The 24,926-nt window shown below is 59.4% G+C and overlaps 1 protein-coding gene across 9 annotated transcripts in view; it reads right to left on the bottom strand.

The window, feature by feature from the left end:
- The window catches only part of Rimbp2 (RIMS binding protein 2), a 171,343-nt gene that overhangs the window by 48,356 nt on the left and 98,061 nt on the right, over positions 1-24,926 (bottom strand). For 8 of the 9 annotated variants that reach the window (XM_048785899.1, XM_048785900.1, XM_048785903.1 and 5 more), the window contains 2 exons: positions 20,528-20,650; positions 2,347-2,451 (listed from right to left, as the gene is read on the bottom strand). In XM_048785899.1, coding sequence (XP_048641856.1) covers positions 2,347-2,448 — 102 coding nt within the window. In that variant the 5' untranslated portion in view covers positions 2,449-2,451; positions 20,528-20,650. Of the gene's footprint in view, positions 1-2,346; positions 2,452-11,968; positions 12,190-20,527; positions 20,651-24,926 lie in introns of those variants that run through there. The other variant, XM_048785901.1, reaches the window with a different exon arrangement.

Here is a 24,926-nt window from a genome sequence, read left to right as displayed (position 1 = left end):
GGGGGGGGGGGGGGGGGTGTCCAGGACGTCTTGGGCTGGACGCCAGTTTTCTGGTGGCCTGAGGGTTAGAATCCAGCTCTGTGCCTGCAGTCCAAGATCAAGCCCTGTCCCTTCGATGCCCACAGCCCGCCTCCCTGGCCTCTGTCCTCTCCGTCGTGCTGAGCTTGCTCCTGCTGAGGACTTGAGCCCTTCCCTGGCCCGTGGCAGGGGGGCGTCTTCTGCTCACTAGATGTCACCCTCACCCACAGCCACTGTCCGTCACACCTCCACTCCTCTCTGCATTTCCCGCGGGGCGCCTGTCGTGGCTCGGGCTGGGCTGCCTGGTCCTAGTGTGTGTTCACTTGCTCCCACTGGGCAGAGGCCAGGCTCCCTGGACAACACCACCCCTTTCCCAGGATCAGCTGAGTGGCATCCAGGGACCACCAGTCCTTGATGAACAAGTGAGCAGGTGGACGGTCAGCTCAGGCCTCCTGACAGACATCCAGGGTGGAACTGGCTAGGAAGTGGACTCCGGGGAGAGCTCACCGATCTCATTTCACTTGACGCTCAGTATCTGCTTTAAGATTCAGAGTTTCCAAGAAATTACACAATTGGTGCGTCCATAGTTCAACTGGTCTCTCTTCCTCCCCCAGAGGAAGCATCAGTGTGTCCAAAAATAGAGAAAACCACGAGCCATGCAAAATAAGTAAACAGAGAGCGAGGGAAAGTAGACGCCGAGGCAAGAGGATGACCAGGAGCAGCCTGCTGTCCTCCTCGGTGTCAGCTACTTCGTCACTGTCCAGAAGCAGAGTCCTTGCTGGTCAGTACTTGCAGCTCTGCAGACTTCTGTGTGTCAGACGGGGCCAGCCTGGGGATGTGGCTTCCCCATTGACATGAATGAATGCAGGTTCCCTCCCGGCCACGGGGGAGGCCCCCGGGCAGGACGGAGGAAGACCAGAGCAGTATGTCCCTCCACCTGCAACCCAGCAGGGTTCCTCCCAGGCACCACACATGTGGTTATCAGGGGACAGCCAACTTCTGCGGCAGCAACAGAGGTTCTGTGGGTTCCCATCAGCGCTGGCTTGGTGAAATCGACTCCTGGAAGGAGGCTTCCGGAACGACTGGAGGAAGGCCACCAGGAGTCATCTGGCTGCTGCCCCAGCCCTTGCTAATCAACCTTGGAAGAGAACAGTGGCGATTCTCACCCCCAGCCCTGGTGGGAAGCATCACGTGGCTCTTGTGAGGTCAAGGACTAGAGAGGCCGTGGATGGCTACGGGCCTCCGTGGAGACCTAAGGCCTGGCCTGGGCTCAACAGCCAATGGCAGGGCCAGGGCCATGAGCACCGACCACAGCCCTCTGGGGTCTCATCCCTCTGCCAGCCCTGACCAGGTGATCTTGCCGGAGGGCCCACTGCCCTGCCAGGAGGAGGAGTGGGCAGGAGCCAGGACACTGGGCATCGGGGAGACACTGTTCTCAGGTCTAGAATAGTTCTAGTTCCTCGGGGCCAACCAGCCCCTTGTTCCTGCAAGAGGGACTTCCTACCCATTGTGGAGACAGCACACTAAAGGGCAGGGCCACCATCCTTAGCCCACCAGTCACAGGTGCCTGGGGACGCACCTGACTCCTGGCTGGCTGCTCCCTTCTTTTCTCCTTCCCTGCCATCCGTCTCGCCTTTCTCCTCCTCTTTCTCTTGATTCCTCTCTTCTCCCTCCCTCAGCTTCTCCCTCTCCCTCTCTCCCTCCTTCTCCCTCTCTCCCTCTCTCCCTCTCCCTCTCTCTCCCTCTTTCTCTTCCTCCTTCTCCCTCTCCCTCTCTCTCTCTCTCTCTTCCTCTCCCCCCCTCTGATCTTGCTATAAATACTGCTCAGCAACTTGCTCACTTAATAACATACCGTGCCAACAGTGGATACAAACCAAGTTTCCCCTTTCAGTGGTGCCCTACTGGGCCACGGTACGGACATGCCGCATTCCACACAAGCATGGCAGTTGGGTGGACGCTTGGTGGAACTGAGGTCCCATCCCCACCCCACACGACAACACTGGGACCCTGCCCTGCGTTTCTGGCATGGTGCACCCCAGGCAGGGTGGCAGGGTGGACATCTCTACACTGTCACTGGGTCTGTGCTGCAGGTGGATCTTCCCCAAAGCCGAAGCCGTCAAGTCCATGCCAGGCACGGGTCAGAGCACCCTCCAGGGCCTCCCAGGGTGGACACCCCATTGTGCACCACTGGATGTGGCTTCCAGGCAGCTCAAGAGAAGACAGAGCAGGGTGGAGCAAAAACGGGGGACCTGCAGGGAGGAGGGGCCCTGCAGCCCGTGATGCCCCCCTCATGCCGCCCCCGACCCACCCCCTCCCACCCAGCCTCACCTTCTGCAGAAGCTCGATCTCCTGCTGCTTAGCGTTGAGGACAGCCAGGGCTTGCTCATGCTCCAACTCCAGCTGCTGCCGCCGTTCAGCAGCCTCACGCATGTGCTGTGGGGACAGGAGGCCCCTGAGCGCCGGCACAGCCCACCACGCTCCACCAGCCATGCTGCCTCTCCCGCCACCCCCAAGAGCAGCGCTGGTCCCTCACCCCCTCTCCACGGCCGGTGTCCCCATAGGAGGCAGAGCGGATGGGGAACTCTGGCCCAGCGAGGCCCCACTCCCTGCCTCTGTGTTCAGTGCTGGGAGCATCGGAGCAGAGCTGCAGGGCCTCTGCGGTCCTCGGACATGAGGGTGCCTGCTCCTCTCCCCTGGTGGACATTCTGCAAGGCCACCCCTTCTCCTCCAGGTTGGGGCTCCCACTTCAGCTGGAGGACCTCACAGTTACCACAGGGGCAGGTGCTGCAACTGCCCTGTTCCACAGAGGGGACAGGCAGAGAAGCCCTGCAGTCATACCACCACTACGTGGACGTCCACCCCAGGTCCACACCCCCCACGTGGCCTCCTGCTCCAGTCTCTGGCCCCAGCTGTGGCTCCCGTGGACCAGAGGTCACAGTCCCCAGGAAGGGTCCTAAGGGAGTGACAGGCCAGGTTCCTTGAGCTGAGTGAAGGGGTGTGTTCCTGGGGCTTGTCCTGGCCTCAGGACATCCTCCCGTCTTTGCTCAAAAGGCAGAGTCCAAGCCCAAGAGCCCAGGTCCAGCGCTCACCTGTTAGCTCTGAGCACAGGCTGCTCCTGCCTGTGCCCCGTGGCTGGTCACCACCAGGCCCCGCAGCAGAACAGGGAGGGCATCAGAGCCGCTGAGGCCCGAGCAGCACACTCAGTGACCATGACCAGCCCTGGCCACATGAGCACATGCTGAGGAATGACCTCACGTGCGGGGGCACATGGCAGACCAAGGGACTCTCACAGGAAGCACTGGCCATGTGGTCCAAAGGGAGGAGACCAGAAGGGGCCCATGTGAAATTTAATTCCGTTTTCTTCTTTATATATATATATATATATATATATATATATAATAAAAAACATGACTTTGTTGTCAATATTTTGAGATTTGGATCTTTAAGGTGAAAGTTCAAATTCCCTAAAAAGTGAGGAGATTCAGGTTGGGGATGTGGCTCGGTGGCACAAGCCTGGCATGCCTGTCTCCTGACCCACACCTGCCCTCCCTCGGGCCCCTGATATCTGAGGGTCCTAGGTAGCCACCAGCAACACAGGGAGGGCCCAGCACAAGGGGCCTGGGACACAGCCTGCCTTCCTTGTTCTCCTGGGCTGGCTGGCTATCCCTTCTGTTTATTTATTATTTTGTGATCTTATTTGTTTTTAGCCTCATTATCTTCACTTAGTTTGGGACTCTTGGAGGCTGGTAGCCTTCACCACTCATAGGGAAGAAGGCTCCCCTCAGTGAGAAGCAGGGAACAGCTTCCTGAGGCTGTGGACACTCCCAGGAGCAGGCAGAGGCGGCCCTGCTGAGAGGGGAGGGAGGGGCGGAGAAGGGCAGAGAGGCCTCAGTGCTCCTCCTGACATTCCCCACCAGCCAGAAGCCCCTCTGCCTGCGAGCATCTGGAGAGGGCCTTCTTGCCCCAGGACAGGAGAGGCATTTTGCAGAGAGCCGCAGCGGGCAAGTTATTTGCTGGCATTCGAGAGTGAAGTCACCTTGGGCGTGGTGTTGGGGGCGACCTCTGCACCCCTCTTCCATCTCCAAAGCTGCTTGGTGAACTCCAGGGCTGTAATTACCCACAGACGAGTTGTAGTTGCTCTGTTGCCATGGAAACCCTCACAGGAACCCAGGATGCTCGGGAGATAGAGGTCCCCCAGACAAGGGCACCCATAAGACACAGGTGTACGTCAGGTACCAGAACCCCAACACGCTGGACTGCAAGGGGCCGTCCCCTTGGTCTATGAGCAGGAGACACCCAGAGGGCACACAGAGCCTCCCTGTGCATCCGGGAGCTGCTCCAGGACCCAAGGACACAAATTCATCAGGCGCTTGGGTCCTTGCACAGGGTTTGCACATGGCTGGGCACAACCTCCCATGCACTCTGTCGTCGCTGATCCACTACAGGACGCACGCGGTCAGCCTGGGTAAACGGTGGCTGTTCTGTGTCGTCGGGGAACATGACAGGACAGGTCCCTGCATGCTGATGGCAGGAGCAAAGCTGTTGTCTGTGGCCTGCTGAATCTCAGGTGGGAACCCCCTGACAAAGGGCCGCCCACCCTGTTCTGAGCCTGGCACGAGTCTGTTTCCAGGGCGGGAGGGCTTGTGTNGGGCGGACGGCTTTGCACATTTGTTCATTTATTCAGAGTCCTCCTCCCCCAATCCCTGAGGCCACAGACTTGAACATCCAGCTCATGATGAGACAGAGTAAACGATAGTCGGACATGGCTCTCACACAGCCGCCTGCTCTGTGCCCTCGAAGCTGTACTGCAGCCTGCTGTGACCCGCAGCATGCTGTGACCTGTGACCTGCTGTGACTTGTGACCTGCTGTGACCTGTAACCTGTGACCCACAGTCTGCTGTGACCCACAGGCTGCTGACCTGCAACCTGCTGTGACCCACAGCCTGCTATGACCCATGACCTGTTGTGACCCACAGCCTGTTGTGATGCACAACCTGTTGTGACCCAAAATTGATAGTGACTGGCAGTCTGCTATGACCCGTGACCCGCTGTGACCCACAACCTGCTATGACCCAAGACCAGCACTGACTGGCAGCTTGCTGTGACCTGTGACCTGCTGTATCCCACAACCAGCTCTGACTGGCAGCCTGCTGTGACCCATGCTGGTGAATGTCACCCATGTCCCCCATCTGGGTCAGACTGAAGAGGCCCTGCTTCCGTGTGCACACAGGAGCTGAACACCAGCTCTATGGAAGTCCCTGGGGAGGGAGACCCACATGGGGCTGCAGGGAGCTGGACTTGGTGTGAAAGGCAGGAAAAGACCAGGCCCATGCTTTGCTAAACCCAAAGGCAAACCCAGGCAGTAGGCGCACACCAACTCTCCTGGTGGGCCACGCTGGCTGAGGATGGAGCTCAACAAATTTCCCGGGGGAGGTCAGGCACCAAGATGGGTCAGGAGGGAGTGGACAGGTAGCAGACAGGAGGAGAGAGATGGGCTGGAAGGCTGAAACCGTGAAGCTGGGAAAGAGGACTCACAGGCCAGCTATGTACCAGCCAACCCATAATGGGACCCCAAACACAAAGCAGGCTAACATGTCACCCTGGCACCAGAACAGACTCAACCACGGGAGGGCGCTGATCTCCTAAATGCATCACCTGCGCCTGTTGGTCTGTAGAGGCCTGGCCTGCAGGTCAGTGTTTCCCAGGTGCTGGTCAGGGCTTCCTGCTCCCACCAACCCTCACATCTCTTCCTTTCCTTTCCCCTGTCCCAAGCACACAGCCTTGGGGGGAAGGGAGTAGGCAGGGTACAGAAACAAAGGCCTCCAGGCTCTGTCTGCAGCCTGCACCCAGGAGTCTGAGAAGACCAAGGAGCTCCTGCAGGAAACCAGGCTGCGGCTCCCCTTGGGGTCTGCAGGGGGTGGCAGAGGGACTGGACACTCAGGGGTCCTGGAGGGGCCTTGCTTTCTACACAGGCAGGTGAGCCCCTGGGGACACACACTGGCGGGGGGCGGGGGCCGCAGAAGAGGGATGATTAGGCCATTTCGGGTTGTCTGTTCTGCAGCGCAGTCATGTGGCCCGAGGGCTCGTCTCTGACCAGCAGGAGACCCAGGAGAGCAGTGTGACACCAGATGGGTGGAGGGGTGGCCTTGTTGTGTTCAGGTCTGTGGTCAACAGGTTTACACAACTTGACAGCTCGACATGTTCCATAGGAAGTTGTCAGAAATGTAACAATGGGAAGAAGAAGTAAAACCACTGAAATCCCAACTGCTGACAACTCAAGAGCAGAAACTGACAACCCAGGAAAACACGGCCTGAGGAGGGCCTTGTTGGTGGGACCCACAACGTAGCTGCAGGCTGTGTCTGGCGGCCGAGAGGTGCCTGGGGCTGGCCAGGATGCAGGGTGCTCTCCATTCCATCCTCAGCCCACACGGTCGGAACAAAGTGAAGGGGATCCAGGGACACCCTGCACTGCCAGCTCATCTTCCCCTCACGGTCACCATGGAGACCCTCTATGGACAGATGGGTGGAGGGGTGGCATTGCTCTGTTCAGGTCTGTGGTCAACTGCGGCAGGCCACCTCCACCCCTGTCTTGCTGTGCTGCTTCCTCTGCGATCTGCATTCCTCCCCAGGGCCCACAGATGCCTGGACTGGCCCTTCACAACCTGGTCCCCATACCAACTCTGCATCACCTCTCTTGTCTCCACCCTGGGGCTTTCCTTCTCTGAGGGGACCTCTCAGCTCCTTCCTGCCCAGCAGGCATCCCTGACCATGTAGTGGCAGCAGCCAGGAGTCCCTCCAAGAAGACCCCTCCCCATATTTTGCAGGGAGTCGTCCCAGCCCTTGGCCCCAGGGTTTGCGTGTGACACCCGTGAATACACGTCAAAGTCAGCGGACCACATAAAGGGGCATCCCCTCCTGTGGTTGGTGGGCTGGCAGAGTGCCAGCTGGGAGATGCTGGACACCCTCTGACACACATGGTGAGCACCTGCCCGAGAACTGAACCAACTGCACAAGCACAAGACGAGGAGATACTATTGGGGGTGACATCACCCAAGCACCTTGATTCAGGCCAGTGGCCCTTGGTGGTGGTCATCTGAGATGCCCACCTGCAGCTGGCACACAGCCTTCCTGTTGCTGTAGAACAACTGCAGACATGCTTTCCCAGAGTGCCTGCCCTAGGCCTGCCCAGCCAGGCTCAGCACCTCGTGCAGCTCCAAGCGTTTGAGGTTTGCCACGTTCCAGAAGCACCCCGGAGCTGCCACGTCCCCACCTCCATGACAACCCAGGCAGGAGAAGGGGAAATAGGCCCACAGAGCTAGAGTGCATGCAGTCAGCGGTCAGCAGGATCTGAACCTGGAGAGTCTGCCCCCTCCCCACTCTCTGCTGTTCCAGACACCTCTGTGGTCCCAGTGAGGGATGTTCTGCAGGTCAGTGCCTTTGCAAACCTTCTTGTGGTGTCCGGAAGTTACTCCCTGCCTGGCCCTGGGGCTCTCAGGCCTCAGGACCACCTCTGCCCCAGGGGAGGCTCCTGCCTCTGGCCAGTGCAAGGAGCCATCTGCATCTCTCATAGGGACACTTCACAACCCTCCTTGCCTTCTACCAGTGGTCTTGATGCTGGCCATCCCCGGAGCACTGGGTCTGGGTCCTCAGAGGGAGGCTGGAGTCCCACCAAATGTGTCATCTCTGGCTTCCACTTCCCAACGGGACACCTACTGAGGGCACGCGTCTACCATACACAACAGACTCCCCTCCTGCAGAAGAGGCCTCCCAAACCCGTGCCTGTGGAGGCTTCATCGTCCAGCAGTGACATCTACATCCAGACATCAACAGTAACACCAGCTCTTAAGCAGCCTGTCAGTGTCGAGAGGCTGCTTCCCCAGGATGGCTGGGCTGGGACATGGAACGCAAGAGCAGTGAACCACCCGCCTCATGAGATCAAAGGCAGGTTGTGCTCTGCTGTGGGCCTGCCTGAGCAGAGACAGGAAGGAGAGCCAGACCCCGAGCAGGGCTTAGTAGCGATGCCGTCACTGTCACTGGTGGGATCCGCTGGGCTTGGGATAACGACTGAGCTTTCTCTGACTGGGTTTCCTCTCCCTAGCATGATGAGATCACACCCAGCTGAATCTGCGTCTTTAGATCCAAGGGACAGCAGCGGCAGGTGACTCCCTGCCCACCTGTGCATCGGGCCCTCTCCGTGGGAAAGCAAGGGCCAGTTCTGGAAGCCAGGCTACATTTCAGCCTAAGCATCTCTGTTTCCCACACTGGAGACAATGGGGTAGTCAGGAGCCTCTGAGGAAGCTTCCGCGCTTTCCTGATCCCTGGCCTCCCTGACCACCTGGACCTCCAACCCTCAGGCCTATCCCTGAGTCCTGACAACCCAGGGTGACCTGGGGCCTGCAGGGTTGGGGAGATGGCTTCCCTAATGCCCCAGTGGCTTCCAACCATCAGCCAGGGACTCAGGCCAGAAAGTGGAGGGGACAGGCCAGCCTGGTCTGCATCCAAAGCCACGTGCAATGTCGCCAGCTATGTGTTCTGGGCAGCCACATGCCTTTGTGAGCATCAGTTTCCTCATCTACTGTATGGCTGGAAAGAGCAGCACCTTGCTTTCCAAGATGGGCGCCAGGAGCAGAAGACACACTGGGCCAAGTGGTGGGCCGAGTGGCCTAACGGCGATGCCGAGCTCTGGCTGGGGCGCGACTGCTGTTTGCCTCACACCCGTTCCCTTCCGCTGTCACTGCCCTACACCCCCTTCCCACCTTCTTATTTCTTTCATTCTTAACTTTCTTGAGTATTCTGCTTTCACACACCCACAGGACCACTGCCCGAGGTACAGGAGAAAGTCCAGAAGATAGACCCTGTCTGCTTCCCGGGGCCCCATCAGGACCAGGGCTCACCACTGGCCTGCTTCTGCTTCCCAGGGCCCTGTCAGGACCAGGGCTCACCATCGGCCTAGTCCTGCTTCCTGGGGTCCCACCAGGACCAGGGCCCACCATGAGTCTAGTCCTGGTTCCCAGGGCCCATCAGGACCAGGGCCCACCACTGGCCTAGTCCTGCTTCCTGGGGCCCACCAGGACCAGGGCCCACCATGAGTCTAGTCCTGCTCCCCAGGGCCCTATCAGGACCAGGGCCCACCATCGGCCTAGACCTGTTTCCCCAGGGTCCAGTCAGGATCAGGGCTCACCACTGTCCTAGTCCTGCTCCCCAGGCCCCATCAGGACCAGGGCTCACCATCGACCTAGTCCTGTTTCCTGGGGCTCAGTCAGGACCAGGGTTCACCAAAAGCCTAGTCCTGCTTCCCCAGGGTCCAGTCAGGACCAGGGTTCACCAAAAGCCTAGTCCTGTTTCCCCAGGATCCCCATCAGGATCAGGGCTCACCATCGGCCTAGTCCTGTTTCCTGGGGCTCAGTCAGGATCAGGGCTCACCATCGGCCTAGTCCTGTGCTGAGAGCCACAGCCAAGTCGGAATGACGCATGGCATTTGTGCCAGAAGGGAGTGGTTGAGAGAGGACACCAGCGAGCCATTGAGATGATGATGGTTATGTTAAGCTGTGTCCGCCTCTACTGCTGGCCTGCTACTTTGGAGTTCTCGCAGGGATTCCTGGAGAGTTCCCATTGGTTGGGGAAGTGCTGGAGGAGGGATTTTCCGGTGTGTGGTGTTCCTGGAAGGGCCGCGTGGGTGGGGTTCGCGGAAAGCGCGCGTGCAGTGCCAGTGAGAGTTGAAATACAGTAGTTGCTGTTTGAACCTACAAGGCTTTGTGGCGGCTCGGTTATTTGTGCCCAGCCAGACTGCGGCAGTCCTGCTCCCGGGGGCCCCATCAGAACCAGGGCTCACCACCAGCCTAGTCCTGCTTCCCGAGGCCCCGTCAGGACTAGGGCCCACAACACAGCTGCCCGCTGTGTCAGGTCCCGGGTGCTGGCTTACTCAGGACACACATCTGTGCTGGCACCCAGCACGTGGCCACCCTGAGCAGGGTGCGTTTCTGGGCCCAGGCCATGCCTGCCAGGAACTGGTGCTCCTCTTCAACCACAGGCAGAGGCCTCTTAGGAGGGTGCAGACCCCAAGGTCCAGTGTGGCCACGTCTCTGCAGCGTGCCAGCCCTCTGTGCTCCTTGGCTGTGTGCCTGGCCTCCTGCTGAGGGCGTCTTCTCTTCTGTCCCTGGGTGACCCCTGCTCCAGGATGACCTTACCTTAGCCAGTCACAGCTGCAAAGGCCTCATCTCCCCATAAAGCCACATTCACCATCCTTGGGTCAGGACCTCACAGGCCACCCTGAGCCCTAGCAGGAGGGACGCCCTTTTCATTCCAGACCCATCCCTTCCTTTAGGCCCTCCATCACTGAGGATGCCACCAGGTGTCCCCTGCCTGGAGTTTTGTCCCTACTGTCCCCTTCTCCTCCATAGCCTTGCCTGGAAAGCTTGCTGGCCCAGGCCCTGGTCACCAGGCATGTCTCTTGGTGAATCACCACCTCCCCACCAGGTGGATAGAGTCTCTCATGCCCCTTCCCATCCCCCTGCCTCTTCACCCATCCTTGGCCATCTCAGAAGTCCACATTTACTTACTGGACCAGCAGTTTTTCCTGTGCCCAGTGCCCAGTGTCCAGTGTCCCTACTTCCCAAGAGCAGAGACCAGTTTAGGTGAGCTTCACTGCACTCCAGGCCTCTGGCACAGCAGGGCTCTGTACCCAGGGCTGACCCACTGGAGGAGGGACGTCCCAGCCCTTAACATGTCTGTGATGAGCAATCCAAACACCTCCCTAACATCTCCACTTCCCTTCATTCCTGCTCCCCGTCTGAGGCTATTGGGCCACTGTCCCTTGCTTAGTTATGAAAAGCTTCCTGATGGGCCTTCCTACCCTGCTCTGGCTGGCTCCAATCTCTTCTCTGTGTGACAGTCTTTGCAAACACAAATCCAGTCATTTTCTACCCAGCTCAATATCCTTGCATGGCTGCCCACTGCTCCACAGAGAAGACCACATTCTACAAGGATCTGCTGGCCAGGGGCTGTTGGCCCACTGAGGTCTGCTCCCACTCTCCTCCGACTCAGTCTCTTCTACCTGTCACACCAGTCTTCCCTCTCTCCTGTACTCTGTGATCCCATGTACCCAGGACCTTTGCAAGCCCCATTCCCTCTGTGTAGAATGCTTGTCTCCTTCCTCTCCTGAACAATCCTCACATATTCTCACAAGCTCTAGGGAGGCTGAGTCACTGCCTGGGTTTCCCTGAGGGTGGTCTGGACTCAGCACTGAGCACTTCCCGCATGGGCAGTATTAAAGATGAAGAGACGGTTATGATTCCGGGACTACGCTCACTGCCCTTGCTGCCCCACCCCCCTACTGTGGGGTCTTACCTGGCCTGGGCTGCTGCCTCTCTGTTCTGATTTGCATTTCCTGACAGCTACCCAGGCCAGACCCCTCTTGTGCTTCTCAGCTCTAACTGCTGAGGGACTGGCCGGGGAGCCAGGCTGCCCGCCCCCCACCCCAAGGGCCCATCTGGGAGGCCAGGCCGTTCCCAGAATAGCAGCAGCTGTCGGTGCCTCTGCACAAAGATGCAGGCGATAGTGGAGCGGTGCGGTTCCAGCAGCCAATTTCCTGCCCTGGCTGGTGTCTGAGTCTCCTGTGCTATCGGGCATCTGATCTGCTCAGCACAGGCTTGCTGGAGAGCCAGCCTTGGGGTCGCTCGTGGCTGAGCCTGCTGCAGAGTTGTTTAGAGTCTGAAGATTGGGACACAGGAAACGAGCTACCAAACAGATAAACCTGGAAAGGTCGGCGGGCAGCGTGGATGTCCGGCAGCGTGAACGCCCAGGCTCCGGGATGAGGCTGGTGCACCCATGGAGGGCAGAGGGAGAGGAGCCCAGAGGAGGGCGACCCTCATCTGGAGTCCCTTATGAATCCCAGACAGTCAGCTGTCCTTACACAGAATAAATCCCAGCCACCTGTATAAGATGGCCCTACCTGTTCCTGTAAGAGCGAAAGCCTGTCTGTCTGTTTTCCTTTGAATCGCGATAGACACTCGCTGAGTTGAACCACCGATCTGTCCTTTCACACGGGGCCACAGCTAGACGCGCCGTGTGCCGTGGCGCTCGCTAGGACTCACAGGGGCCTCGCGGAGCCGCTCTCACGCCTGGCCCTGTGCTGCAGTGTGCAGAGGACAGGGTGGCCCTCCTGGAGTCACGGTTGAGTTTTAAATAAAGCCAGTCTGTCTCAGTCTCCCTGGAGACACCAACTCCCAAAGCTGCCTGAGGATCCCCAGGGTGTGGGTGGCCGGGGACGGTGCCAGCCAGGGCTCTGGGGAGGGGAGTGCGGCTGGGGAGCTGGGGAGGGGCCGCTCCCCTCTGCCCGTTCCCCTGAAGTGCAGCCCTCTCTGTGCGTTCTGAAGGGGGTGCACTGAACGAGGGGATGAACATGTGTGAAAATAACTGTTTTCATGCAAACGCCGCAGTCGGGGGCGTCTGAAAAGGGGGGGAACGTTTGGATATCGGCATCTGCAGTGGTCAGGGGCTGGGCCCAGAGGCAAGACCGTCTCAGGACAGCCTCCTACCCAGGACAGTGACACCCCAAGGGCCAGAGTCCTCTGCTGAGAAACCTCCTGGCTGAAGAGGCCGCCGGGGATGGGGCTCCGTAGTCCAGGCATTGGAGCTGCTGCCCGGGAGCCAGCACCGGGGCCGTGAAGGGCCCGTCCTATCCCACTGAGCCCCAGTTGGGTCCTGCCCTGGCTACAGGTGCCCGCAGGGCCTCCTGGAGGGCAGCCAGGCACACAGTTGTTTCCCTCATCCAGGAGCCCAGGAGGGTCAGAAGCAGGGAGTGGGACACGATGTCTACCTGGCCTTCACACCGCAGGACTGAGACCCCAGCCCATCCTGCAGGCCAGTGTCCATGGCCGTCAGAGGGAAGCAGCGGGACATCTAGCCCCTGCTTCTTGCAGCTGGCCAGACTGTGGGCTTACCCTGCTGACCCCCCAGGTCTACAGCAAAGGACACCAGCCAGGGGACCCAGGACAACAGAAATTCCCCCCATAGCTCTGAAGGCTGGAGCCCCAGGTGGATGTGTGGGCAGCTGGCTCCTCCTGAGGATATGGGGAGGATCCTCCTGCCTCTCCCAGCTCCCTGGCCTCCTGGCCTGTGGCAGTGCACGACCTCCCCCTCCATCTCTTATCTCACATAAAGGTGTCGATCCGCACACTAGGGCCTGCTCTAAGGCCTCCTGTCATTTACCCCACAAATGCCCTGGTGTCCAGGTGAGGCAGGCTGTGCCCAAAGTCTCTGAGTGGACATGGATCTGGGGGAGCACTGTTCAACCCGACAGCGTCCAGCAGCTTCTCGACCCCAGTTCTGCTCTTGCTGGGCCCCGTGGCCTCCCTTCAGGTAACGGCCTCTGCCGTGGCCCTGCCTCTGCTGCTGCACCTGATGTCACCCAGCTGGGTGCCTGCCTCCTTGAAGGGTCTCCGAACCGCTGCACCAAGGTGACTGGAGAGTGTATCCTCCTTGCCCTGAAATAAGGACAACTGTCCCTCTGCTCCGTTACACAAGCAGGGCCATCCCGGGTCCCCAGGAGGGCACACTCAGGACGATGGCATGCTCCTGCAGCCACTGTGACTGCCACACCAAGCAGCTCCTTTTCACGGGGGTGTGAGGTGCCAAGGGTCAGAAAGGCCTTGAAAGGCAGCGTGGCGGCAATGCTCCCGTGAAAAACACTTAGGGCTTTTGTGCAGAAAAAAATACTTTCTTCTTTACTTGGGTCCAAGAATCTGGGGAACAAAACTTCCTGGGTTTACTCCATTTAATCAGTTGATCAGACCAACACTGAGGACTGTCCCAGGATAGATCCATGTGGAGCCGGGGGTGGAAAGATCCCTGTCACCCAGTCCAGACATCAGGGACACTCCAGCCACCCTCTGGGGAACTTCAGGCTACTCCCAAGAGAGACCACAGCCAGCCACATAGAGGGACTTCCACAGAAGCACGCGAATCTCAGCTCTGATCAAGTCACAACGCCCACTTGCCTAGACTACTTCAAAAGGGTTTTATGTGGCTGGTCTCAATGGCCACACCTCCTGCTACCCACCTCCAGGTAAGCCTATCCCTTTAAATCAGGCAGGACCCATAGAACATGGCAGAAGTGACCTTGTTGTTACCAGTAAAGCTGTCCCAACCCTGAATGTGAAATGTACCTGGAACCTGATCACTCTTTGTCCCTTGTTTCTCTCCTGCCTGCCACGACACTGACCTGTTACTGACCCTCTGCCTGGACCATGGCATGGAGGGAGGCCACTTCCTCAGCACCTGGAAGGCACTGTAGCATTTGCTCAATAAATCCATGCTTAATGAGTCTCTGTCGTGAGTTCACCTGGCTTTCTCAACAGCACAATCTCGGTGGACTTGAGTCTGCAGGAAGCCAGTGCCCCTCTTAAATCAGCCTGTGCAGACGGCCAGCCTAGGTCTCCATGTGAAGCTCCTCGGGAGTCCCCAGTACAGTGGACACGGCCTCTGAAAAGAACCTGGTGTTGGAGGCTCCTTGATTCGAATGAGCCATCAGAGGCCAGGGGGAAATGCCACGTGCCGTCTCTGGGTGAATTAAGTCACCAGGACCGGGACGAGCGGCAGGGCAGCCATGTTTGGAAACAGAGTGGCCAGGGTGGGACTGTGACCACCAGGGTAACTGTCCGCCCAGAAGGGCTCCGAGGACCCATGGGACAGCCCCAGGCTGCACTCACTCCATAGTGACATGGAACGAGCATTCCCCACGCACTGAGCCTCATGTCCCCCTGTCCCCAGTCATGTCTCGGGCTTTGAGCATGGTGTCAGATGTGAGCCCAAGCAACTGATCCTGGGGACCACCAGTCATCAACGAGAGACGCCGTGGTGGACACTTCAGCCTGTGCCGCCCAGGAGAGCTGGGCCGCCTTCTCCGCCACAGGCAAGGGGCTCCAGCATGGACCCAGAGTGCTTCTGCACCCAGGACCCCATGCTCACACTGCTGTCCCCAACACAAAGCCATGGCTGTCCCCAGTGCTCCCCTGACAGCAAACTACCCCATGCTCACTCGAAACCCACTTCCAGGCCCCACAAAGTCCTGCCTGACCCTTCCCCCTGCCCACCTCCAGCCACCAATCTGTCAACTCCACCTTGAACACAGAGCCCTGCGCACCCCGCCGTGCGAAGCCACCTAGCTCTCATGCCTGGACCTCAGCCCCAGTGGCCTCCACTCCCGCGCCTGGCCTAACTAGAAGCAGGTGAGCCCTTCCCAGCCCAGAGGGGATGTGCCTCACACCCCCTGGGCCTCCAGCATCTGTGGTAGACTGACTACAAGTCGCCCCACCTGTCCCTGCATCCCGTGGTGCCTGGTGACACGCGTCACAGCTCCTGCCTGCCATAGGCAGAGTCCTTTCCCCAAGCCTACAGACTGGGCCAGCAGGATGCAGTGATGTGGCTGGTGCCAGCCCTGAGTTGGTCCCTGCTCCTCTGCTCTTGTTCATGGTCCTGTCACGCCTCAGGCAGTGACCCTACACACCTGCCAGAGGATGGGAAGCAAGGGACGAGGCCAGGTGTCCTGGCCAAAGCCAGTGGAGCTGCCCCAGGCACATTGCGCTGCCTCGATGGCCCAGGGGACTGTCAGCCACATGCATCCATGAAAAGCACCATGCCACCCCTCCCCAGACTTGCGGTCATAACGAGCAGGGACTGTTTTAAGCCACTGGGGCTTGGGACAGTCTAACGCAGCCTGGGTGAGAGGTCCCGAGCTCCATGACAGGACAGATGGGCTAACATTCTTGGAATTCTACCTTGAATGCCTCGCCAGGGTCAGCCCCAGGACGGTTTCACCCTTGAGCATCCCAGCCTCCCTCCTGTTGAGGGGCACCCTGTGTCTCCAGCAACCCTGCTGCAGCAGGGACTGTCCAGCACCCCCATGGCCAGGAGGTCACCCCTGGGTGCTGATAAGGCTGCCCCTGGGTGTCCCCTCGGCTCACATGCAGCTGGGAGGCCTCTTTTGAAGGCCCAGTCCCTCCCCATGCCCTCGCCCTATTTCTACTGGGCACTGCCATGGCCTGGTGAGACACCGCATGGGCTTCCTCCCTGTTCCCTGGGAAGGACACTGGGCCTGCACCTAATGACTGTAGCCCTAGTGCATGGTCACTGCCTGTCCTGTCCATGAATGAATGAGCGGCCTTGCGATTCGCACCCGGGGCCCAGGAGCATGTCTGTGAGCTTGTGACATAGACACCTGCTCAGAGGCACCACCACAGCCCCTCCCCTGACAAGGATGCTGGTGACAGTGTCATCCCCAACTAGATGGGGCGGGTACCACCAGGGTCTCCTGAACCCGGCCCTCAGCCCTCTGTCCACTCACAGCTTCTGCTCCTGGTATTTGAAATATTGCCGACCAGGGCCAGCAGGAATGTCCTGCCCTGGAGCTCCCACTAGAAGGCTCCTCCTGGACTCTTCCTGGGGGAGGCAGCCAGCCTTATCCAATCTCCCCAGTTTCTCTCCTAATGGCACAAAATGGCCCCAAGAGCCCAGAGTTTTAGCACGGCTTCCCCGGAGAGAAGGATGACAAGTGGCTTCAGCTACTGGGAACGTCCTGAAGCGTCTCTGCATGTCTCCTGGCCCCCTCTCCTGGGAGTTGAGAACAGGCCCCCTGCCGTGGCTCCTTCTCCATCCTGGCTCCCTGGAGACTGGCCAGACAGGGCCCAAGAGCAGCGTGGCCCAGCCTCCAGGAGGGCTGGAGTTCTGCCTCCCCTTCCCCTGGCTGCACCACCTCATTACCCGTGAGGCCCTCGTTCCCCTGACCTCATCCTGGGGAAGGGGCGGGACAGCCACCCACACCCAGATGTGAATCCACCAATGACCACTCTGAAAAATCACACAACCCAGAGGGACGGGAGGGGGACTTCGTAGGCAGGCGTGGTCACGGCGGGGACTCAGGTCAGCTCCAGCATCATTCTCACTGGCTGTTTGAGAAATCACTTGAGCCCCACCTCAGTCTCGCCTTTTTCCTCAGAAGGTCTTGGTTTTAGAGGGAAACAGATCTCCGCTTACAACCAGGGGTGGAGAGGTCTGGGAGCCCACTGTCACTGGGCCTCTGAGCCAGCAGGGCAGCGCAGGACTCCACACGGACCAGGCCACGGGCCGGCGTCCAGGTGTGCCTGTCAGTTCAGGTGGGGACCCCGTCCTAGGGCATGCCCCCAGAGGGTCCTTGGGTGGCCCTCAGAGTTCCCGAGGCTCTCAGCAACTCAGGCTAATTGAAACAGGTCGGGGTTCCAACTGCACTCAAGCCTCTGAGAACTCAGAGCCCTGCTGGGGCAGCACAGTGGCCCGTGGTCAGCAGGATTGTCCTCTGACCTGGCTGAGCCGAGGGACAGGATGGCGTCCAGGGTGTTCTAAACCACATCAGAGGATCCCCATCGGCAGCCTTGGGGTCCCTCGATGACAACAGGAACACCAGGAAAGTGAGAACCCCTGTGCTTCTCCATTGCCACCAACAGAGGCCAAGCTCCCACACTGGGCAGCCACCTGCTGAGGGCGCCTCTGATGCCCGGCTGCAGCAAGTTCCAGTCAAGAGCGCCAGGCTCCCTCTGCCTCTGCCCGCCTCCCCTCAGGGCCCCACAAGAAAGCCTGCCTATCCCACAGGGCCTGGCCAATGCGCAGTGAGCACCTCCCACCAATCAACTGCCACAGCACCACACCACAAAAAAGCACATGCCCTGCTTGGTGTCCCCATGTCCTTCCTGCCTCCTTTGGGAGAGCAGCCATCCTTTGAGAGGGTGCTTTGCCTGTCCTGTGGGAGGCCCGGTCAGGGCGGGCACTCCTCCACCCTCTTGCCCATTCACTGAGGCTATCGAGAGACCTTTAGGCAGTGCCCAGGATGCACCTGGCTCGGGGACAGAGCAGACAAGAAGCCCCTGCCCCAAGAAGAGGCATGCCCCAGGGCGAGCGTGGAGGAAAGCAGGGCCATCCCCTGTGGTAACAGTAGCAGGGACCCACCTGCAGGTGACACGGGGCAAGGCTGGAGGATGGGGACCGTTGACTGGCCAGACATCAGTGTGTAATCTAAGTCTGCAGGAATCATCAAGGGCAGTGACCTGTGGGGCTGAGTGGGGGAAGGGTCACCCTGGCAGAGGCCAGGGAGGGCAGCTGGGCTGCCTCTGTGAACAGAGAAGGCAGTCCCCACGACAGACCAGGGCAGCTCCCCACGGCTGGCCCTGGGTGGCAGGTGAGAACTCAGGCGAGGGGCGTCTCTCGTCATGGCCACCCGCTACGAGGAGCTCCTGTGGCCTCAAGCCTGGGCATGGAGTTCCTGCAGTGGTTTGGGATAGCGGCTTTCCTCTGCACACCTGGATTCACTTAGGTGCCAGGCAGAGGTGCCCACAGCACCAGGCACACTGCAGACCCTGGGCACTGAGCTTCCAGTGAGCTTCCCTGTCACTGATGTCACTCTCGCAGACCCACCTCGGACTAAAGTCCGAGTTCACCCCCAGGCCTCCTCCCCAGTCTCCCCTAAGGGCAGGTGACACCCTCACGTGGACGCCCATGGACAGGAGGGTCACCATGGACAGGTAAGCTTGCAGAGCAGGCTGGACAGAGCCTGGTGGGAGCCTGGCCGGCAGCTGTGCAAGGTCCAAGCACTGGGGTTCAAACCTGGGGCCACACAGGAAGGGCCGCCACAGGAGAAGCAAGGGGCACAGACGAGTGTGTGCTCAGGAATCTCAGGGCTGAGGGTTGTGGATTCACCCACCTGTTCTTCCCACAAAGAGGTCTAAGGTGCCCCAGGGTGTGGCAACCCCCAAGGATGTCCACCTCCCAGGAAAAGGGACTCTGCAGATGTGACTACATTAAGGACCTTGAAATTGGAGGCTGCCCTAGGTCATCCAACCAGCTGATGTCAGGTGCATGGTCTCAGAGGAGGTGCTCCCTCCCTTGCAGGCTGTGGAGGTAGCACTGAGGTGCGGGGGGTCAGCAGGAGCCAGAGAAGGCCAGGCCTGCAGGGGCCTGCAGGGGGCACAGCCTGGCAGAGGCTTCGCCTTTAGCCTGTGAGGCTCGTTTTGGACTTCTGACCTCCAGAACCATTTGGGAATACATCTATGTTGTTTAAAGCCACCGAGCCACCATGGGGAGCTTTGTCACAGCCACAATAAGACAATACACTATGTCTCCCACCCCAGGACACTGGCACGGGGCCAGATAACCCTACCATGGGGCACTGACCAGAGTACTGAAGTTTCAGCGGCATTTCTGGCCTCTACCCATTTAGATGTCCAGGGCTCCCTTTCCCAGGCACGCCAATCAAAAATGCTACCACACTGCCAAATGTCCCCGGGGAATTTGCCCCAGGGAACTGCTGGTCCAAGTTGTTAATCAGACAGACTCTGCAAGCTCCTTACTTCCAGGGATCCAGGGCCCATACCCCTTGTAATGCACCAAACACCCACTTGGAGCCAAAAGTTGGAGGTAGAGGGTGGGATAAACAGTGGCCTGTGCCCTCGTCAATGCCCTCAGTCCTGGAGGCCGTGGCCTAAGCCATTGTGCTAGCCATCTCCTCGCCTGTGGCCTGTGCCAAGCTCTGAATACATGGAACCCCAGGGCAGGCTGAGCGGGCCTGCAGGTCTGGTGAGCAGCCTATTCACCTGGAGACCAGCCTGGTCCACAGTCAGGACCAGGAGTGGACCAACAAGGCATCTTGAATTCTTCATTGAGATGGAATTCATCAGCCATAAAATCCACCAGAGTGTGCACCCTGTGGTTCTATATACGACCACCGTCCCTGTCTGATTCCCATGGCCCCCAGGGAAACCTGGTCCCCATCAGCAGCCACTCCCACTGCACGCCCCTCACGTGCCATAGTCTGTGCCCCTGACTCTGCTCCAACAGTCCCCAGTAGGTGACTGCTGGAGTCAAAGCCACTTCCTGCTCCAGGGGTGTGGGCAGGGCAGCAGGGCACCATCGTGCCCCTGAGAAACACCGCGGTGAGTACACTGGACAGTGGGACTGCAGTGGCCACACTGTTGCTTTCTAGAACAATGAGGATCCAAGAAATCAAACAGGAAGGGAGGAGAAAGGGAGGGAGGGAGGCAAGCTGACCGATTCACTCAGCCTAACTCGGTGATGTCAAGCTGCCCAACCCCACCAGGTGGACGCTGAAGGAGCCGGCTCTGGGAGTGCAGCCTGAGGTAGCTGTGCTCTGACTTAGCTATTCTCCTACAGCAAAGGCCACTGGACATCTGGCAACAGCTTCAAATCCAGCAGACACTGGGCTGCAGCCGGCTGCTCCCTTTCCGTCAGCAGAGCCACCCTCCGCCCGGCTCAGCTCTCTGTACCCTCAGAAATGGGAATGTGGAACTGGTTTACAGGGCTGCTTCCAGAAATGCTGGAATTGTATCACTTGTGGGTTTCACATCATAGCAGGATAGGCACCGGGAGGGCCCCGAGCTCCAGGGGTCCAAGGGCTCGGCCTCCTGCGCTGGCTGCAGTGCCCCCCGCCCCACGCTGGCCTGCAGCACCGGGCACGCCAGCCACCTACCTTCAGGACCTGCTCCAGGTTCTCCAGCTTGACTTGGAGCTGGTGTTTCTCCCTCAGGGCCGAATCGCGTTCTCTGGTCACTATGGTGAGTGTGCGGCTGAGCCGGGCATACTCTGCCTTCACCTGGGAGCAGAAGCGTTGAGGAAACAAAGGCTGTTACAGACTGCCCAGGGACCAGGTGGACACCCGGCCAGCTGACATCTGTTGCTTCCTTGTTAGGAGCCTCCTGTCCTTCCCTCCCCAGGGTGGACTTCAGGGTCCAGCCCTACTGGGCTGAGCACCTGTGGTCAAACTGGCCAATCAGCACCTGACCTCCCCCTTCGGCCCGCCCACCTCCAGTACAGCATTGTGATTAGCTCTGGCTGGGAACGGGACCCAGACTGGCTGGTCAGTGCAATGCCATCTCCTGGACGTGGTGATTGACTGGAGTGGTCCTGCAGCCCTTTGCCATCCTGAGAGCCTGGGAGGAGACTGCTGTCCATGGGAAGTTGAGGACACAGACTACAGGTGTCATTGCCTGCTGTCATGAGGGCAGCACGGCCTGACTTCAAGGCCAGGTAAATGGACGCAGAGCCCGGAACGCAGAGGGCAGATGGGGTCTTGACGGTCCTGGGTACCAGGACAAGCCCAACTGGAGGGGCTGTCTCCTCCGTTCCCATTGGGCCCGTAAGTTCACACCAACCCAAATTACTTCCTGTCCCTTTACCTGTGAGAGTCCTGACACACACCAGACTGTCACCCGATTGTGTAAGCATGCTAATTCCTCTGCCTAAAAACTTTACCCTGTCTCAGCCGAGGGTAAAAATGGCACAGAACTGCACATGTATGAGCACGGATTTCCCCAGGATCTAGCGCCAGGTCAGTTCCACCCTCAGGCTGTAGCCCCAGCCAAGCTGTGAGCTCGCTGGCAGTCCCCTAGTCCCCCTCCATCCCCAGCTCCTCTGCAGCAGGCCAGGGCATGCTCTGGTGAGGGGCCAGTGGCTGGCTCCAGCTGCCCTGCCCACCTGCCCACAGAGGCCACGTATCAAGGCCACAGCAGACTTGCCATGTGCTTCCCTCCTCCCCAGAGTTAGAACATGCTTTGTGGCTTCAGTCACAGCCCATCAGGAAGCCACATTTCAGCCACAGAAGCCTTTCTGTCACAGAGGCTTCGGTACTAAGGGCAGTGCCCAACTGGACAGTTCCCTGGCTCTGAAAGGAGGGCGCCATGTGGCCTTCCTCAGTGGAGGCAGTGCGTGAAAGCTACCTTAGGGGTCACAGCCAGGGCCGGCTTGCGGGAGTTCTCACAGCCACTCAGCTGCCACCAAGCCTGGGGCCTGAAACTTGGAAGATGTCAGAAGCTGAAGGTGTCACAACCTCCTGGAACTCAGTGCCTCTCATGAGCCTCAACCCAGGGCTACAGGTTGGCAGGAAGCCATCGCTTCTCATATTCTTGCTGGTCAGGGAAATCAGACGTGGGGTGAGGTGTGAGCACCCTGGAGCCCAGCCTCATGGGGACCAAGGAGTGCTTCCTGCAGCACTCCTCAGCCACTGCCTGGTTCCCACGGAAATAGGAATGAAACCAAACACCCTGATGCCAGGCTCTGCAGGACCTGACCTTCCCATCTGGTACCACCACTCACCATGCTGGGGACACCCCAGCCTTCTGTCCCCTAAATAAGCTAAGCTCATTCCCACCCCAGGGCCTTTGCACTGGTGGACTCCATTGCCTGGCACAGCCCCATCTGCTCCCACTAAGCCCTGCGTCACGCTGCATGTCACCTTGGGCAGGCTGCCCAGCCTGTGGAGGGAACGGCCCCTCGCCCTCGCCCTCAGTCTCTGTCCTCCCTCCCTGTGTGCCGCACTTCTCCCATAGGCATTTACGCTGTGGGGGTCATCCCGTATGGCAGTTGGTGCTTTCCCAGCGGCTGCCCTCCTGGATGCCCCTGCAGGGGTCAGGCTCCCTGCGCCCTCCAAACCCTGAGCATTAGGGCCTGGAGAGGGCCTGGCACAGTGGTCAAGGGAGGCAGCTGTGGACTGGGTGGAAGGCAGCCTGTGCCCCCCAGGGATGTGTGGGCCCTTCCAGGTGCCTTCCTGCCTGCCCTGTGTCCTGCTCTGTCCCCGAGGGCCCAGCTTCACCCCGTGTCTCCACGGCAGGCACTAACTAGGCAGCCCTTGGCCTGAGGCTCTGCCTGTGCCTGTCCCAGGTCCCCACTTGCTCCCTGCCAGGACCTGAGGGAACCCAAGTGACCTCCAGTGCCACGCAGGCCTAGCACTCTGGGGACAAAGGCCTGCATGGACTGAAGCTTCCTAAGGCCACGGCTGCCTTCTTCCAGCTAGGATGTCACACTCAGGGATGGACGAGCCCCTGACAGTAGCACCGAAGCCACCACCCAGCAGAGAGGGGCTGAGCAGAGCTGGCACGCACATCCTGCCCATCTCCAGGTGCCACTCTGCCTGGGTCCCTTCAGCTGGGCTGTTCCTGCAGGGATCAGCCAGGACACGCCCCTGACAGACCTGAGGAGGGCCTCTCTCTCACAGTAACTCTTCAGATGGGGCAGGACTGAAGGCCGAGGTGACTAGCACGCCACACTCTGGCTCAGACAGGCACTCCACGCCCCAGCTCAGTCTGGGCACTCCACACCCCGGCCCAGACGAGCACCCCACACCTGGCTCAGATGGACACCCCACACCCCGGCCCAGACGGACACCCCATGCCCCGGCTCAGGCGGGCTCCTCACAAGCTGGCATCCTGGGCTCAGTGGCACGGTGGCCTGGTGCTCCACCCCTTTGGCCTTTCTGCACAATTCTCACTAGGAGCCTCTGAGGATGGGCCATGGCTCACGGAGCTCTGGGCCTGGCCGAGCACTCACAGGGCTAGGGAGGTAATGGCCATAGCCCTTGCCCTCCTGCCCAGATAGCACCACCTGGAGCCCAGCCACATCCCTCACAGCTGCACTTGGTCAAGGACATCCTCCTGGGGATGAGCCAGGCTGACCCCCACTGAAGGGCAAGGGCAGGGCTCCAGCATGGCCAGGCTGGAGCCAGCAGCCCCTCCTCTGTCCTGCCCTCAGGGGGGCTAAGATGGTTCACTTGTATGAGATTTTCTTATTTTGACCAGGTGAGGTGGTCAGGGACACTCAGGAGGGCTGGGACAGCCTCAAAATCCCAAATACCTATGTGTGACATCTCTATGAGGTCCCATAATTTTTCAATAGAATGCCTTAGGAAAGGGGACATAGCAAGACCCCCTGACCATCATCCACAGCTCTGTGCACAGCTGGACCTAGACTTCCTGCCGGCCAGTTTCTGGCCAGTGGGTAGGAGTGTCACCAGGTCACAGGTTCATGGACGATGAGCTCAGGGCTCACCTAGCATCTGGCCTGGGGTCAGGATGCAGAGCTGCCCCAGGACCTATTGAGATGGGACAGCCAAGGGACCCAGAGAGCAGCATGGTGGCCTGGGCCTCACAGCCAGCCCTCCTTCACGCGAACTGCAGTCCACAGGTGCACAGCGGCACCTGGCCAGGAAGCACACAGCTCCCAGCAGCAGGCACTCTGCGCCAAGCCCCCCTCGAACACTGGCCTGCCACAGGAACGGCTTCCCCAGCTGGGAGGCTGCACAGGCCTCGATGGCCCAAGTGACGATAGGTTTTGATTATATTTTTGAAAACAGTACAAAGACTGGTTTGTGGGCCCACAAGACCTTGAAGACAGCTCGGCCCTGTGTCCCGGGTCCCACTGTGGCGTCTTCCGCAAGGCTCCTTCCAGAAGGGACACAGGTCCATGTTCCAGACAGTCCAACAACACGCCCTGTACCTGAGGACCAGTCCTTTCTGTGCCTTTCTGCTTCAGGGAAAGTGCCGACAGCACGTCTCCTTGCAGCCATAATTAAGAGCTCTGATAATTAATGTCACTGTCAATCAGGGCAGGTTGCAAGTGCAGGCAGGAACTGACAAGGAAATTAGTAGAGGGTCCCTCCACTTCTGCAGGTTGAGTGGACACCCCACGTGCTCCCCACCATGAATCTAGGGCACGTTCAGCACTGTCCTCACCAGAAGGAACCCTGCACTCCCGCACTCCGGGACAGGAGGGTGCTCAGCACCAAGGACAGCTCTGGGAGCCGCTATCTCCCTACGCTCTCCACACCTCCACACCGTAGCTAGCCACCCCGAGCCCTGATGTCCAGCTCTGCTGCGTCCACGTCCAAATGCACATGATGAATCAAAACCACAATGCACAGTTAAAACCACAGCAATGATAATGCAGGGGGACAGTCCAGCAGAGGGGGCAAGGGAGGGGAGGGAGAGGAAAGGTGCAGAGTGCCGGTAGGAATGTGGCAGAAGGAATCCACTGTTATCACCAAAAAAAAAAAAAAAATAGAGAAAGACAGAGACATAAAGGACAGAAGGAGGGAGGGA

Source organism: Marmota marmota, unplaced genomic scaffold (assembly GCF_001458135.2).
Source record: "Marmota marmota marmota unplaced genomic scaffold, marMar, whole genome shotgun sequence".
NCBI classification, from domain to species: Eukaryota; Metazoa; Chordata; class Mammalia; order Rodentia; family Sciuridae; genus Marmota; species Marmota marmota.
Note: the sequence above shows the minus strand (reverse complement) of the source record. Positions and strands in the feature narration are given on the sequence as shown.